General features: G+C 52.8%; 1 protein-coding gene across 9 annotated transcripts in view; it reads left to right on the top strand.

Annotated features, from left to right (window-relative positions):
- Window positions 1-13,948, top strand: part of ATP2A3 (ATPase sarcoplasmic/endoplasmic reticulum Ca2+ transporting 3) — a 39,699-nt gene that overhangs the window by 25,378 nt on the left and 373 nt on the right. For 6 of the 9 annotated variants that reach the window (XM_032848979.1, XM_032848978.1, XM_032848975.1 and 3 more), the window contains 3 exons: window positions 3,000-3,133; window positions 3,605-3,722; window positions 4,209-4,326. In XM_032848979.1, the coding sequence (XP_032704870.1) occupies window positions 3,000-3,133; window positions 3,605-3,722; window positions 4,209-4,326 (370 nt within the window). Of the gene's footprint in view, window positions 1-2,999; window positions 3,134-3,604; window positions 3,723-4,208; window positions 4,327-7,344; window positions 8,752-13,948 lie in introns of those variants that run through there. The other 3 variants (XM_032848977.1, XM_032848976.1, XR_004381579.1) reach the window with 3 other exon arrangements.

Genomic DNA, 13,948 nt, shown 5'->3' with positions numbered 1-13,948 from the left:
CAGGCCAGCCTCAGGCACCCTCTGCTCATTTAGCTCCTACAGGAGCTGCAAGGTATAGAGCAATGGTGTGCTGACCATCCTGTCTCTGCCTTCTTCCAGCACTCTCTCTATTACCCTCCTTTATCAATAGAGCTCAAATGTCCCAGGACAGCCCACCCCCACCCTGATCTTTCTTCTGAGACTAGTCCCATATATGCAGCTGGGTATCTCCTCTGGGATGCCCTACAGGTCCATTGCACTTACCAAAATCAAACCTATCACCTTTCCCCAAATAATCCCTTTCCTTTACCCCCATCTCTGTTCTACTGCTGACCTGGTCACCCATGCCAGACAGTGGGAGGTCATACCCCACACCACTACTCATTAGTCCCCAGTCCTGTTGGTGCCACCTTACCAACTGTCTTCAGGTTATTCCATTTCTCTTACTAGCCACTAGAAATGGCTAGTAAGCATCGACTGGATGCCAGTCACCAAGCAGACCAAGGCTCTGCAAAGACCGGGGAAGAGCATGGAGGTGGCAGTCACATTTTAAGGTGAAAAGCTTCAGCCGGGGACCTGGGTGGCTCAGCTGGTTAAGCGACCGCCTTCGGCTCAGGTCATGATCCTGGGGTCCTGGGATCGAGTCCCACATCGGGCTCTTCCTGCTCTGTGGGGAGGCTGCTTCTCCCTCTCCTTTCAGCCTAGTATTCCCATCTTGTGCACGCTCTCTCTGTATCAAATAAATAAATAAATGTAATAAATAAGTAAAATCTTTAAAAAAGAAAACAAAAGAAAATCTTCAGCCAAAAATATACAGGTGGCTATGGGACTTGGAGGTGGTCAATGGTTAGACGTAAGGTAGAACTTTCAGCTTCGGTTGTTGGAGTTTCAGCAGAGCTGCCTAGAACTGCCCTTGGTTCCTGAAGGAAGCTGTCAAAAGGCAGCAGAGTGGTTAAGAGCACAGAGCATGGAGCCTAGTTCTGCTGCACACTGGCTGTGTAACTTTGGACAGCGTATCTAACGTCTCAGTTAGTTTCCTCATCTATAAAATGGGTAATAATGGTCCCGCCTCAGCCTCATGAGGCTGTCAGGAGGATAAACAGAGTGATTTCCTGTAAAGTGCTTAGACCAACATTTGGCATGTAGTAAGAGTTGTGTAAGTATTAGTTATATTAATGAAACACAGAGAAGGCCGTGTAGGATAAGGTAAATAGGAAATAGCCAGGGAAGCAAAGGGAAGGAGTAGGCAGAACAGTGGCGTCACCCAGAGAAAACAAGCCCCCACTCCCACAAGGATCACAATGAACCTATGAGACCAAAGTTCCAGCCCTGAGTACCTTCTAATAAACAATTCAAGAGGCCGCACCATGACTCATGACCAGGGGCACAATGCTCAAAAACCCAGAAGGTCTGAATGGGCAGGGAGTTTCTCTATAGCAACATTTCGATGTGATCCTAAGGCTCTAGGCATGCACAGGCTCAAGTGGGAGGTGTGTACACTGCATTCATATGCACATGTCTGCGTAGGCCATTAAGATCTGGGAAAGTGGGGCCTGACCAGATGGTACAATAAGAAGTGGCCCTTGGTCCTCCTGTTCTCTGGGTGGAATCAAATTTCAGGACATTTTCTTTGCTCTATGATCAGTGCCAAATAAAAACATGCACTTGTTCCAAGTACTGGAGCTTGATTTTGGAGAAACTCTCCCTGTTGATTTAAATGAGGCAAGAATCTCCATCTCTTTGTTAAAATAAGAAATCTAACCAAGCCATAGTCCTTTTTTTTTAAAAAGATTTTATTTATTTATTTGACAGAGAGAGATCACAAGCAGGCAGAGAGGCAGACAGAGAGAGAGAGGAGGAAGCAGGCTCCCCACTGAGCAGGAATCCAGGACCCCGGGATCATGACCTAGCTGAAGGCAGAGGCCTCAACCCACTGAGCTACCCAGGCACCCCAGCCATAGTCTTTTAGAAATTTTCATCCTGCATGAGAAGAGGAAAGTGCTAGCGGCCCCTTCTGGCTGACAGTCACCTTACCCATATTTATGGAGTGTGGGAAAACGGATCTATTTACTGGACAGGAGCTTAGACAGACTGTCATCGTATAGATTTCTCTATGAGGGTGGATCCAGTTTTTAAACCTTTAGCTGAAAAGATCTCTGTGTTCAGATGATAGTGCAGATAACAAATTTATGTTATTGGAAGAAGGAAGCTGTTTAACTGTTACAAACATTCACACTCATCCCAGTATTGTGGAAGAAAGAGTAGTTCTAACGCGTGTCCTCAGCTCAGCATCTTATCACAGCAGAATCTGTAAGCGAAGTCTATGAACAGGAAGAACACTGTCCCCTGGACTGCAGCGGCAGTGGCCACATCCTTTATAGAGCCCTGAGATCTTCTTCTTAATTATGAAGAAGCCATGTAGTAAGCCTGCACCTAGCAATTCATTAATCCACGTTGTAAGCAAAAGGCGAGTCTGGTAGAGCTCAATTTCAGTGGCAGAAATGGAGGGAGATACGAATGGAATCTTATTTAATAGCAGTGATTAGGGTACATGCAGCCTTTTCTACCCACCAAAGGTGAATTCTATTCAAGCAATTTGGCTGATTGGCTTTCATGTACATTTACTTATTCCATGGTCCCAGTAAGTCACCACCCCCACTCCTGCACCTCTGATATTCCAGGCACCTTCAGGGTAGAGCCCCCATATCCTCCTCCCTCTCAGCCGGGGCCCTCTTCTGTCCTCCCCATCCTAATGCTAGCTGCTCTCCCTCTGTCCCTCCATACCCCTGCCCCACAATGGCCTGCCTTTTTCTCCAGCACCATGTAGCCCCTCCTTGGGCCCCATCCTTGATCAGTGCCCCTCCTTGGGCCCACCGCATGGCAGCACTTTGCCCAGTGGTTGTATTATGTTCTCAGATGGGGGTTGAAGATGGAACTAGGCTTCCCTCTTCCCACACACTGGCCCCTCCCCTGATCACTGTTTTCCCTAACCCCACCCCACCCCACCTTGGTGCCCTCAGAGGAACTTCCTGAAGTGCTCCAAGGACAACCCACTCTTTGCTGACATTGACTGCGAGGTCTTCGAGTCACGCTTTCCCACAACCATGGCCTTGTCTGTGCTGGTGACCATTGAAATGTGCAACGCCCTCAACAGGTGGGCTAGGCAGAGGGGCCTGGAGCTGGGGCTGAGAGAGGGGGAGTGAGGCCTAAGTTGGGGGGCTGAGGGTCAGTCAGGGCCCAGGTCTGAGGATCAGGGGCATCGGGATTAGGGCCTAAGTGTCAGAGGGTCCCAGAGTGGCTTTTGAGAGTAAGTGGGGCCAGAATTGAGATCTAGGGAACAAAGAGGGCCATGATCGGGGCCTGAATAAATAGAGGGGCCAAGATTGGGTCTGAGGGACAGAGAAAGGGCATCCAAGCCCTGGGACAGGCCACTGGGGGCTGAGCAAATAACTGTGACCCACCCCTTCTGGCTACACCAGCCTCCCAGAAGTGCTCCAGCCTATAGGCCCAATTAGGGAAATGCTGAAGCCCAGGCCGCCCCCACCCCTCTACATGGGTGGATGGCTGCCCACAGCAGGGCATGCTCACATCTGGGCCTTCAGTGAGCACCCTGTGCCCTTGGCAGTGTCTCAGAGAACCAGTCGCTGCTGCGGATGCCACCCTGGCTGAACCCTTGGCTGCTGGCCGCTGTGGCCATGTCCATGGCCCTACACTTCCTCATCTTACTGGTGCCACCCCTGCCTGTGAGTTTCCACCCTGCCCCAATCCTCTTCTGTGACAGGGTCCAAACCCTCCTGCAACAGCCTGGCCCTGGGTTGGTCAGGGCCCTCTCTGGGCCCTTTTGCATGGAGGACTGGGATTGGAGAGATCTTAAGGTGCTTGGTACAGATAGCTTGTCTTGGGGACCCTCAGATTTGGAGAACTGAAGAGGCAGGGATAAGACCTCTTGCTATGGGGGACTCTCCCGAGGCCATGGTGGGAGGAGACTAGGTTTCTCCCCAGTGCAGAATCTCACCCACTTATCAGACAGGACCAGGAAGAATTGGTAGTTGGGTGAGAGCGGGGGGAGGGCAGGCACTTCTGGTAGAGGAACCAGGGTAGACAAAGACCTGGAGGTGGGACCTCAATGAGCATCTTGAACTTGCTCATGAGGAGTCCATTGTAGCCCAAGTGTATGAAGCAGATAGATTGTGGGGGCATACCTTTAACCACACCTCCCCCCGCCACAGCTTATTTTCCAGGTGACCCCACTGAGTGGGCGCCAGTGGGTGGTGGTGCTCCAGATATCTCTGCCTGTCATCCTGCTTGATGAAGCCCTCAAGTACCTGTCCCGGAACCACATGGATGGTGAGTGGGAAGCTCCAGACCCTCCCCACCCTGCTTGCCTCCAGCCTGCTTCCCTGCCCCCCTCCCTGCCTGCTTCCGCTCCCAGGCTGCAGCCTCCCTGTCTGTCCAGGAAAAGAAGTATTCTTGGATCAGCAAGTGGAGGACAAGGAGGGGCTCTGCTCTGGTGACTAGGGCCTGTGGTATCAGCAGGGTCTTATGCTATAGGGGCCAAGAGCACTGCTCAGAGCCCTGCTCCCTCCTTCTCCTCACTCGCCACCAACCCTGCATGGCCAGGCCTCCTGTACCCTCCTTTGGGCCTTGGCCTCTAGCTCCTCTGAACCCAGCCTATCTTTAGGCAGGCATTCTCAGGACAGTCTCCCGGGCATGGAGTGGGCAGCTACTGACCACCTCTGGGACCCCAGACCACACTGGATTGGCCTATTTGGTGTCACCTCATAGGAGGGCAGAAGAGGGGGTTCTCTGTTTCTGAGCTCACAGCTCTGGGTGTGCCTTAATCTGGTACTGGAGGGAAAATGGCAGAGTCAGGGTTGGGGGCAGCGTCGCGGGGGAGGCTGGGGACCCCTGCTGGCAGAGGAGCCTCTGCGAGTGGGTGATTCTGAACCTCCCGAGGGTGAGGGAGCCAGGATCTTCTCACTGTCAGAGCTGCTTAGAGTGAGAAGCAGGGGCAAAAAAAAAAAAAAAAAAAAAAAAAAAAAACCTCCCTGTTCCCGGGAATGTGATCCAAGGCAGTAGCCCCCAGGCCAGGCTGCTGCGGAGGGTCTGGATTAGGCCCAGCAATGGCCAAGGTCTGCCCTGGAGCAGCTGGGTCCTTGAGGGCCATCTCTGGCAGGAATGTGTCTCAGCTTGGGGAGGGAGCCTGAGTTGGAGGGTCTATAAATAGATCACGTGCTTGTCATTCCATAGGGGCCAGGGCAATCAATCGGCTCCTATCTCCCACGCTGGCCAGTGCTCCTGGGTGCTGCAAACATTTTATCTTACTAAGGAGGCCAAAACAAGTCAGCCTCCTCTCTCTGGGGAAGCTGGCCCACCACAGGTCTGTCCATAGCAGACACGCACAGAGGGGCTCACCTGAGGGTAGAAGTAGGTACTCAGCCAATGCAAGACCTTGTTAGAGCACATGGGTGAGGAAGCAGGAAGCAAGGCAAGGCATTTTGCCCCCTGTATGGTTCTTTCTGACCCACTCACTGTGGATACTCCTAGGGAGCTGAAGAAGGTGAAATAGGTCGATCACCTAAAACTCCGTCCTCAGGAGCCCAGGGCCTCCACATTTCTGGCTGAAGCACAGAGGTGGTCTACCAGGAAATCCACCCACCAACCTTGATCACACTAACTCACCTGAGAAGTCAAGCTTCATTGGCAGCTCAGGCAGCTTCTCTGTCTTCCTTGAGAGCTTTCCCTAGCAGCCACAACTGCCAAGGAGTTCAGCACATTTTCTTAAGAAAACTTAGAAAATTTCTTTGCCAATGGAGAAGAGCCTGTGTCTCGGGCACTGTTCAGTCCCCGCTGCTGGATGGTGGAGGATTTGGGAGGGGGCTCCTAACAGGATGGGGCAGGTTGGAAGGAGCAATCCCTGCTGGGCCAAGTGTTGGAGGTGATTTCTAGAAGAGACAAGTCTGAGCAGAGGTTTGAAAGGGGAGGATGGAACTTGGTGGAGAAAGAGCTAAGCAGCATGGTTTGGCGTCTCTAGTGGGGCTGGGTGCTCAGAGTGCAAGGTAGAGAAGTAAGGCTAGAGTGTGAAAAGGGCCTTGAATGCCAGGTTAAGGACTCTGGACATTATCTTCAAGGCAGTGAGAGCCACAGAAGGGTGGAAGCATGGAAGGGACTGGGATAACATGGAGGACACATGGGAGGGGCAAGGCAGGGAGGCTGATGGATTGTGTTGAGCTGATCTGAGGGCAGACACTGAGTCCAGCCCAGAGCGTGCTGGTTCTGGGCAACACCTCCACCTGCACCATGAACCTGAGATGTTGACTATGGTCCTGGTGAGGCTTGGCTTGAAAGGGTAGTGCCCTGCTCTAGGAAGTGGCTGTGGGGCCCACAGGAAAGACTCAGGCTGGGCATCTGTGGCCACATCTGAGAGGTGGAGTGGTGTGTGCCTGCTGTAAGCCAAACAGCTTTGCCCTGTGTGGCTGCAGTCCCTCGGGCCTCCTAAAGCCGGATGGGGCGGGGGTGAGAGAGGGGACCCTGTTGCATTCCCAAGCCAGCCTGGTGGCCTTTTAGGGAAGTTTTGCTGAGGCTTAATGCTTGCAGCTTCCCTCTGATTTATGAGGGATGTGTCCTAGAGAGAACTGCAGATGCCCAGTCAGCTCCAGGGGGTAGGTGAGGGGTGGGGGTCTCCTTGTCCCACTTCTTGACTGTACCCAGTTGTGGCTGAGCAGCTATGAAGCAGAAGCCAGTGGGCCAGACTGAAGGGAGAGGAGGCCTGGAGAAACTAAGTAGGGACAGATCTGGGAGAGTCCAGGATACGAGGTGGGCTTGCATTTCATTCTGAAGGCAATAGAGAACCACCAAAGGGGATGACGGCTTGGATTTGTAGTGTGATGCCAGGGAGTGTGACGGTGAGGTAAGGGGGGGCTAAGGGCAGGGCTGAGAGGACTTGAAGCCTGGGGGCAGCAGGAGAAAGAGATGAACTCAAGAGGTGTAGGTAGAATCAGCAGGCCTGAGTGATGTGATGAATGAAGAATTGATATCACCAGATTCTGGATCTCATCCTACTGGGTAGTTAACCTCCCAAACTAAAAATCAAGAGGAAAATATGCCCTGGGCTGGGCTGGAGTTGTTGATAGAACATGTAGAATGGAAGAGGCCCAGCGGACTTCAGAGAAATGTGTCTGGGCAGCATCTGGATATGTGGGGAACATCAGGAGACACAGTGGAACTGGGGATCCCCTGATGAATGCTGTGGGAGAATGCAGCTGTCCCAGGAGAGATGGAGGATGGAAGGAGCTAGAAGGAACCAGTGTGGATACGCACTGTCACACATACATCTCTCAGTGTACTCTTGGGTTTTTCTTCCAGAAGAAAAGGACCAGAAGTGAATTCTGGGAACAGTGGACTCTCCGGTGTGTACCTCAGACTGATGATGCCCAGGCCTTCCCCTCTGCTCTCCACACTGCCATCACGCTCATCGCTTGCTCACCGGGCCCTGCCAAGAGTCTCTGTTCCTCCTTCCATACACACGGGGGCTCTGTAATTCATGTCTTTGGGACTCTCCTGGGAAGTTCACCTACGAAGCTCTAGCCCAGGAGCTACAGCCTGGGTAGGGGTTTGGGGGGGATCTGCCCAGAAGCCAGAGCTGGCAGTCAGTCCAGACATGCAGAGCCCTCTACCCCCAAATCCATGAGAACACTCTGGAGCAGGCACACTCTTGCTTGGAGGCTGGGCATTTACTTGGTGACTGGTGCCTCTACACTGATGGAGGACTCCCAGAGTTCTTGCCAGCTCTGACCTCTTGCTTAATGACTGGTCTGGGGCCTGGTCAGTAAGGGAGTGAAGTGGGGGAAACATCTGGGCCCAGCTGTGCACAGCAAGGGCAGACAACCCCCCTCCACTCTGTTTCCACAAACAGAGGGCTCATGAGGGCTTGAGCCTCTTACTGTTTATATGTACAGGGGATTAAAGGGTCAGAGAGAGGGACATGGTAGTAGGGGAAGGGGGCTGGGCAAGGATCCCCTTCCCAGGAGACAGCTGGCTTGCCTGCCTTGCTCTGGGCACTCCCAGACTCGGAGTTCCTGTCCTAAGCAAATGAGAGACGTGCCAAGTCTCTCTCGGTGCTGCCCAGTCTGCCAAGCAGAGGACGGATTTGCCCTTCATGTCCCTGGTGCCTAAGAACCCAGACATCCTTGGGTACCTAATCACTGTGCCCTTTCAGCCCAGCCCTATGTGCACCATCCCACAGTCTGCATGGCTGGGTGGTTCTGAGTGCCCTAGACTCTTGGCCTCACTCTTTGCCCCCAACCCTACATCCCAATGTGCTGAAAGGATGTCAATAAGAATGGCTATTTACCCAAGAGTACTTCCTTTCCCTCCCTCCTTGGTGGAGGAATGCCTGTCAGATCATGTCAAATGATGGGAAAAGTGTTTGATGGACCCAAATGTTCTTTTAACTCAGCTTTTGCCCCTTTGGCAAAAATTAGGCAAAAGGGCTCCAGATACCGTGGCCTCTTCTTCTCCTCCCTCCCCTCTGCCCTCAAAGTCTCCAGAGAGGCCGTAAGAGATGCAGGGTTGGGCAAGGCTCCCCTGGGAACCAGCCAACAGAGATTCTCTGTTTCTTTCCTGCTGGAAGGAAGGCAGTCTTTGAAGTGGGGGAGGATGGCAGGGCTCTGTACCCATCTGTTGACATGCAGCCAGTAGAGAAATAAAGATTGAGTGCCTGGGGCAACAGAGGACCGTCACCTTCTGTTTTCCTAGAGAGTGGTTCCACCATCCGCCTGTGTGTCCACCTGAGTTCCCCCAACCCACACCCACTCACATCAGGAAACTGGAGCCAAGGTCTGGGGTTCCCACATTGCCAGCCAGGGATTGCTGTCTTCTTCTGAGACAAGACCCAGGAGATGCACTGATTTCCTGACCCACACTCAAAGGGCAGATGCACGACTCTGCTCACAGAGACAGCACTTGATAGTTTGTGTATGTGTTCAAAGCCCTTTGCACATGTTAAGATTCAAACGTCGTCACTGGGGAAACAGGCTGGGAGGGGTTCATGATGGTCTGGGGCAGGGCTAGGCCTAGAGCCAAAGTATCAGGGGCCTCTAGCCCTGACCATTCCCTGGGTCCTACATCTCTCCCTGAGGCTTCTCTCTCTGTTTACTTGCCCTCTTTGAACCCCAGGATGCCATCGACTTCTTGCCCTCCTAAGCCCAGCTCAAGAACACCTCCCCAAGGCTTCCCTCAACTCACATTGTCCAGAGACCTTGGAGAGGTTGCTTGGTGTTAATTCCTGACTCACGCAGGCGGCCCTACTCTCTAGGAGCCGGGGCTCTGTGGCAGGAATAGCTGTGTGTCCCTGTCTCCTTCCTCTCCTTCCTCTGGAGGGTAGATTCACTCATGAAGTTTCTGTATCTAATCTTCTGCCCAGCTGCCCTGCAAAGGGAAATCAGGCCCTGCCCACAGAGCCAGAGGCAGGACTGACTATGTGGTTTGTGGGGCTCAGTACAAAATGAAAATGTGGATCCCTTGTTTAGCAATTAAGAGTTTCCTAGCAGTGACAGCAGAGTATGAAAACAAAATGCAGGGCCTTTCTGGGCACGGGGTTCTGTGCAGCTGCATAGGTGCTATGGCTGGAAGAGACAAAACCCACCCTCAGGAGCTCCTGGGTTTTATTTCGGGGAAGGACAACATTTGGTGCATAGTTCACAGTGGGAGCCAAGGATGGGCAGAAGGCTTCTTCCTTCTGCACAGTCCATCCGTTAGGCCTCTCAGATCCCAAAACCATTCCATACGCCTCCTCTCCCTGGGCACCCAACTGACTCCTTGAGACGGGCCAGGCAGGGGTTAGGGCCCCATCTACAGATGAAGACCCCAAAGCTCTCTGAAAGCCAGACTGTCTATCTGGCTCCATCATGGCAGACAGACAGAGCATGGAGCTGAGATGGGCTTGGAGGGTTGGCTAGGAGACAGGCCGGCTTTGCTACTCCCATCAGCTGCTGGAGCTCATGACCAGCATGCACAAGTGCAGCCCTGCCAGCCCACAGCATGGAGCCTGACAGGTCAAGATTGAGCAGCCAAGGTAAACAGAGGTTTCCTACCTCACAGCCACTCACCCAAGAGGGAATTCCAGGGTAAGCCCTGGCACACTTCTCACTGGCTCAGGGAGGGCAGCTGCCAAAATGCCCAAGGCCTCACTCTGCCCCCTCCATTGGCCCATGTTGTATTATTCCCCATGCCTCCCATACTGTACCCCACAGAGGGGTAGGAGAGACTGTTGGGGCTTCACTGGGAGGAATGGAAGGGCAAAATTAGGAAATGAAGACCTAATCCCCACACAAAGAGCTGAACCCTGGCAGTTTTACTCATCATAGCCCCAAACCGGCAACAACCAAAATAACCATCAACAGGAGATGGACAAGCTGTGGTATGCCCACACAAAAGAATACTGCTCAGCAATCAAAAGGAGCAGACTACAGCTATATGCTGTAGCCACAGCGTGGATGAAGCTTAACCCCTTGTGCTGAGTGAAAGAAGCTCGTACTGTGCAATTCCACCTCTGTGAATTTCTAGAAAAGGCAAAGCAAATCTGTAGTGACAAAACAGACCAGTGATTGTCTGGGTCGGGGAGGGATTGGCAGCGAAAGAGCAGGTGGGAACATTCTAGGGTGACAGATCATGATGCCAGGGGTTATATGCATTTGTCAAAACTCATTCAACTGTGTGCCTACAATGGGTACATTTTACTGTACATCAATTATACCTCAATGCAGCTTGATTTAGAAGAAAAGAAAGAGGTAGTAGCCAGAGGAGGGGTGTGGGCATGTGGCTGTCATGTGGGTTAGAGGTTTCAGCAACCTCAGGAGGCAAGGAGACAAGCCTCCCAAGGGGTGTTGAGTGTTTGAGGGGCAAGGAGCTAGATGAGCCCCAAGGAGTCCCCACATTCCAGGGACAGGAAGAGGATGCGGACCAAGAGGAAATGTCCCAAAAAGATGGAGGAAAACCAGAGGGTTGTGATGGCTCAGATGCTGGGGAGAAGGAGCTCATAGTTGGGGGTGGGGGATGGTTAGAAAAGGCCAGAGGAGCTGTGCAAGGTCTAGGCAAGAGGAGAAACAAAGCACGAGGACCCCTGCTGCAGCTTCCCTATAGATCCCCATTCCCCCAACCTCCCTTTGACAGTCTCTGTTAGGCTGACCCAGGGCCCTACTCTAGCTCACATCTAAGGGGCTGGGTGGCACTGAGTGAGCCCTGGGACACTGACGGGCCCAGCGTGGGGAATTGGACTGAAGTCTGCAAGCAGAGGTGTCATCCCCGCAACCTTGGGATGCCGAATGGCTAAGGAGACCCACTGGAGTCTGTGCCAACCCCCTTGAGGGCCTGGGCTGGCCTCCAGGGTGGACACAGGCCCCCTCCACACTCCACAGAACTGCTAAATTTAGCCAGGCAGAGGAGGCTGTCCTGGGTCTGAGGTCTTGGCAGCATTGCCTTGTCTCCCTACAAGGTCTGGCCCACTACTGGAGCTGGCCACTCGGCCTTTGGGCTTATAAGGCAGGTCTAGCAGCTCTCAAGTGCTGGAGTCTTGGGGTGGGCTCTTGGCCAAGCTCTCAGACTTTGGGGAGCCTCCTTTCCAGCCACAAGCAGACATGGGAGCTATTTGGGCAAGCCACTCAATTTCTAGAGCCTCAGTTTCCCTATCTGTAAAATGGGGGTTCCAGTACCTACTTCATGGGAGCTGTTTTAAAAAAGAAATCTGCTGAGTATGAAAGTACTGTGTCCCCTGTAAACTCTGATCCCTGGCCTGCTCATCTTTGTACCACCCCCTGACAATGCCTAGAATAATCACAGATGTCTGTTCTTGGGGATGCCAGAGTTGGGGCAAGGAGGGAAAGCATAGGCCTGGATGGAAAGGTGTATTTTAGAACCAGTGAAAGAGGTATTGGTCCCAGCAGCTGCCTGTTGTACTCTGGCAAAGTTATTAGCAAAAAAAAAAAGATTTATAATTGGGAAGATGAATATAATTGCTCTTATTTCTTTTTATTTTGGGCATGCTTTGGATATGACAATCCCAAATGAGATAGTCCCCCATGATAGTCTGTTTGCTAACTGTCAAGGTCAGAACTGAGGCTCTAACAGGAGCACAGGAGCACACACAGGTGTGTGCTCCAGGCAAGGGTGTCTGAGTATCTAAGGAGACCCATCGGAGCCTTGTGCCGAACTGCTTGAGGACCTGGGCTGGCCTTCAGGATGGGCATAGGCCCCTCTGTGCTCCAGTGGTTGCTAAATTTAGCCAGGCAAAGGAAGCCATCTTTCCATTAGTCCATCTGTCAGAAGCCTGGCTCCTTGGAAGTGGGGAGAGGGGGTGAAGGAGGAGGTGGATGAGATCATGATGATGATGTGAAAAGGGCAGGTGCAGATTGGAGAATGACTGTCTGACTTCCTTTCCTCTCCTTCCTCCCCTCTGCCCACCTCTTCTAGTGCCTGTTACCCTCCTGAATGTCCAGGAATCATGGGTGGAGGGGGACACAGAGACAGCTCCTGTACAGCATCAGCACCCACCCCCATGCTTGATTGCAAGCAATTCATGTCCTGGGACCTGCTATTCCAAGAGCCATGGGATCACCTGGAAAGGGAGTAGGCCGTTTTGTCTGGGATCAAGACCAGGCCAAGAGGACATTACACCCACAGGCCTGGCTCCTAGCATCTCTGGATTTTTTCCTTAGAAAGCCCAGGAAATGGTTCTGACCTGCCCCTCTTGAAGGTAATGTTGGACAGACAGTTGGGCCTGATTGATGAGGCTGATCTGTTTGAGAGGGGAGACTGGTCTAGGGTGGTGGAAGGGGCCGTGGGCTTGCCCTCTGTGGAGGCCCTTGCTGCCAGGAAAGCAGCTCTACTCAGACAGGCAGCTGGGATTTCCAGCCCTGAAGCCTGGCTCCCTGCCTAGAGCAATTTCCCAGTTAAAGGCTTGCCAGGAAGAAGATTCATAGTGAGGCACCTTGGACTGCAGGGAAGTTCCCCACACCCCCAGGGTACACCCAGCCTCCATCTCCCATCTCCAGAGGAAGCCCCAAGAACACCTGGCAGGGTTGATGGCCAACGAGAGAGGCCTTCCTGCTTCAAGTTGAGGCCTCTAGTACTGCTTAGGGTGAGTTTGGGCGATTTATTTCTCCTCTCTGAGTTCATTTCTTCATCTGCAAAATAAGGCATTGGGTCAGGGGAGGCCTCCAGCTCTAGGGCTCCAAAAGCAAATGTAATACCTGTGTCCCGCCCCCAGTCCCCTGGGGTCCTTGCATTCTTGCCCTGGGCTGTGGTTGAAGACAGGGTCTGCAGAGGGTCTGTACCTTAAGATCAATAATAGCCTCAGGATTTTGTCCTCAGTGTTGTTGGGACCCATCCCCTTGGGGCCTCTACCTATGAGGGGAATCCCATTATCATCCCCATTTCACAGATGAGGATGCACGCTCAGACTGGTGAGGCAAGTTACCCAAGACCTCGCAGGCAGCTAGTAGCAGAGCCAAGGATATTAACTGAGGCTGTCTGATGTCAATGTCAGGCTTTCCCGCTTTTGTCTCAGGAGCCCAGTGGCAATATGTGGCCCCTGAATCTTCTAGGCACTTGCCTCCTTCTGCTTGTTTTTGGGAGGTGGAGATGTGGCTGGGACAGAATAAATGATGGGAGAGAAGAGAGGAGCTATAGAGATGCCAGCCAATGCTAAGGTTGACTGGGCAAAGGCCAGGCTTGGACTCAGAGCGACAGGTGGATGGAAGCTGGGCTCTAAGGACAGAGGTGGGGGGCCTGCTGCAGGCACTGGAAGCATCAGACAGCTGATACTTCCAGAAATGGCCCTGCTTCCTCTTCTGCTCTGCTGGCCACAAACCCCCCAGAGACTGAGCGCCCCCCTCGGGGGCACCGGTAGAATGGGGAGGATGTTTGGTTAGGGGAATGGGTTCCTGGTTTGGGGAAGGCTTCAGCCTGAGGC

This window comes from Lontra canadensis, unplaced genomic scaffold (assembly GCF_010015895.1).
Source record: "Lontra canadensis isolate GAN:19392208 unplaced genomic scaffold, GSC_riverotter_1.0 scaffold217, whole genome shotgun sequence".
Classification (NCBI taxonomy): domain Eukaryota; kingdom Metazoa; phylum Chordata; class Mammalia; order Carnivora; family Mustelidae; genus Lontra; species Lontra canadensis.
Note: the sequence above shows the minus strand (reverse complement) of the source record. Positions and strands in the feature narration are given on the sequence as shown.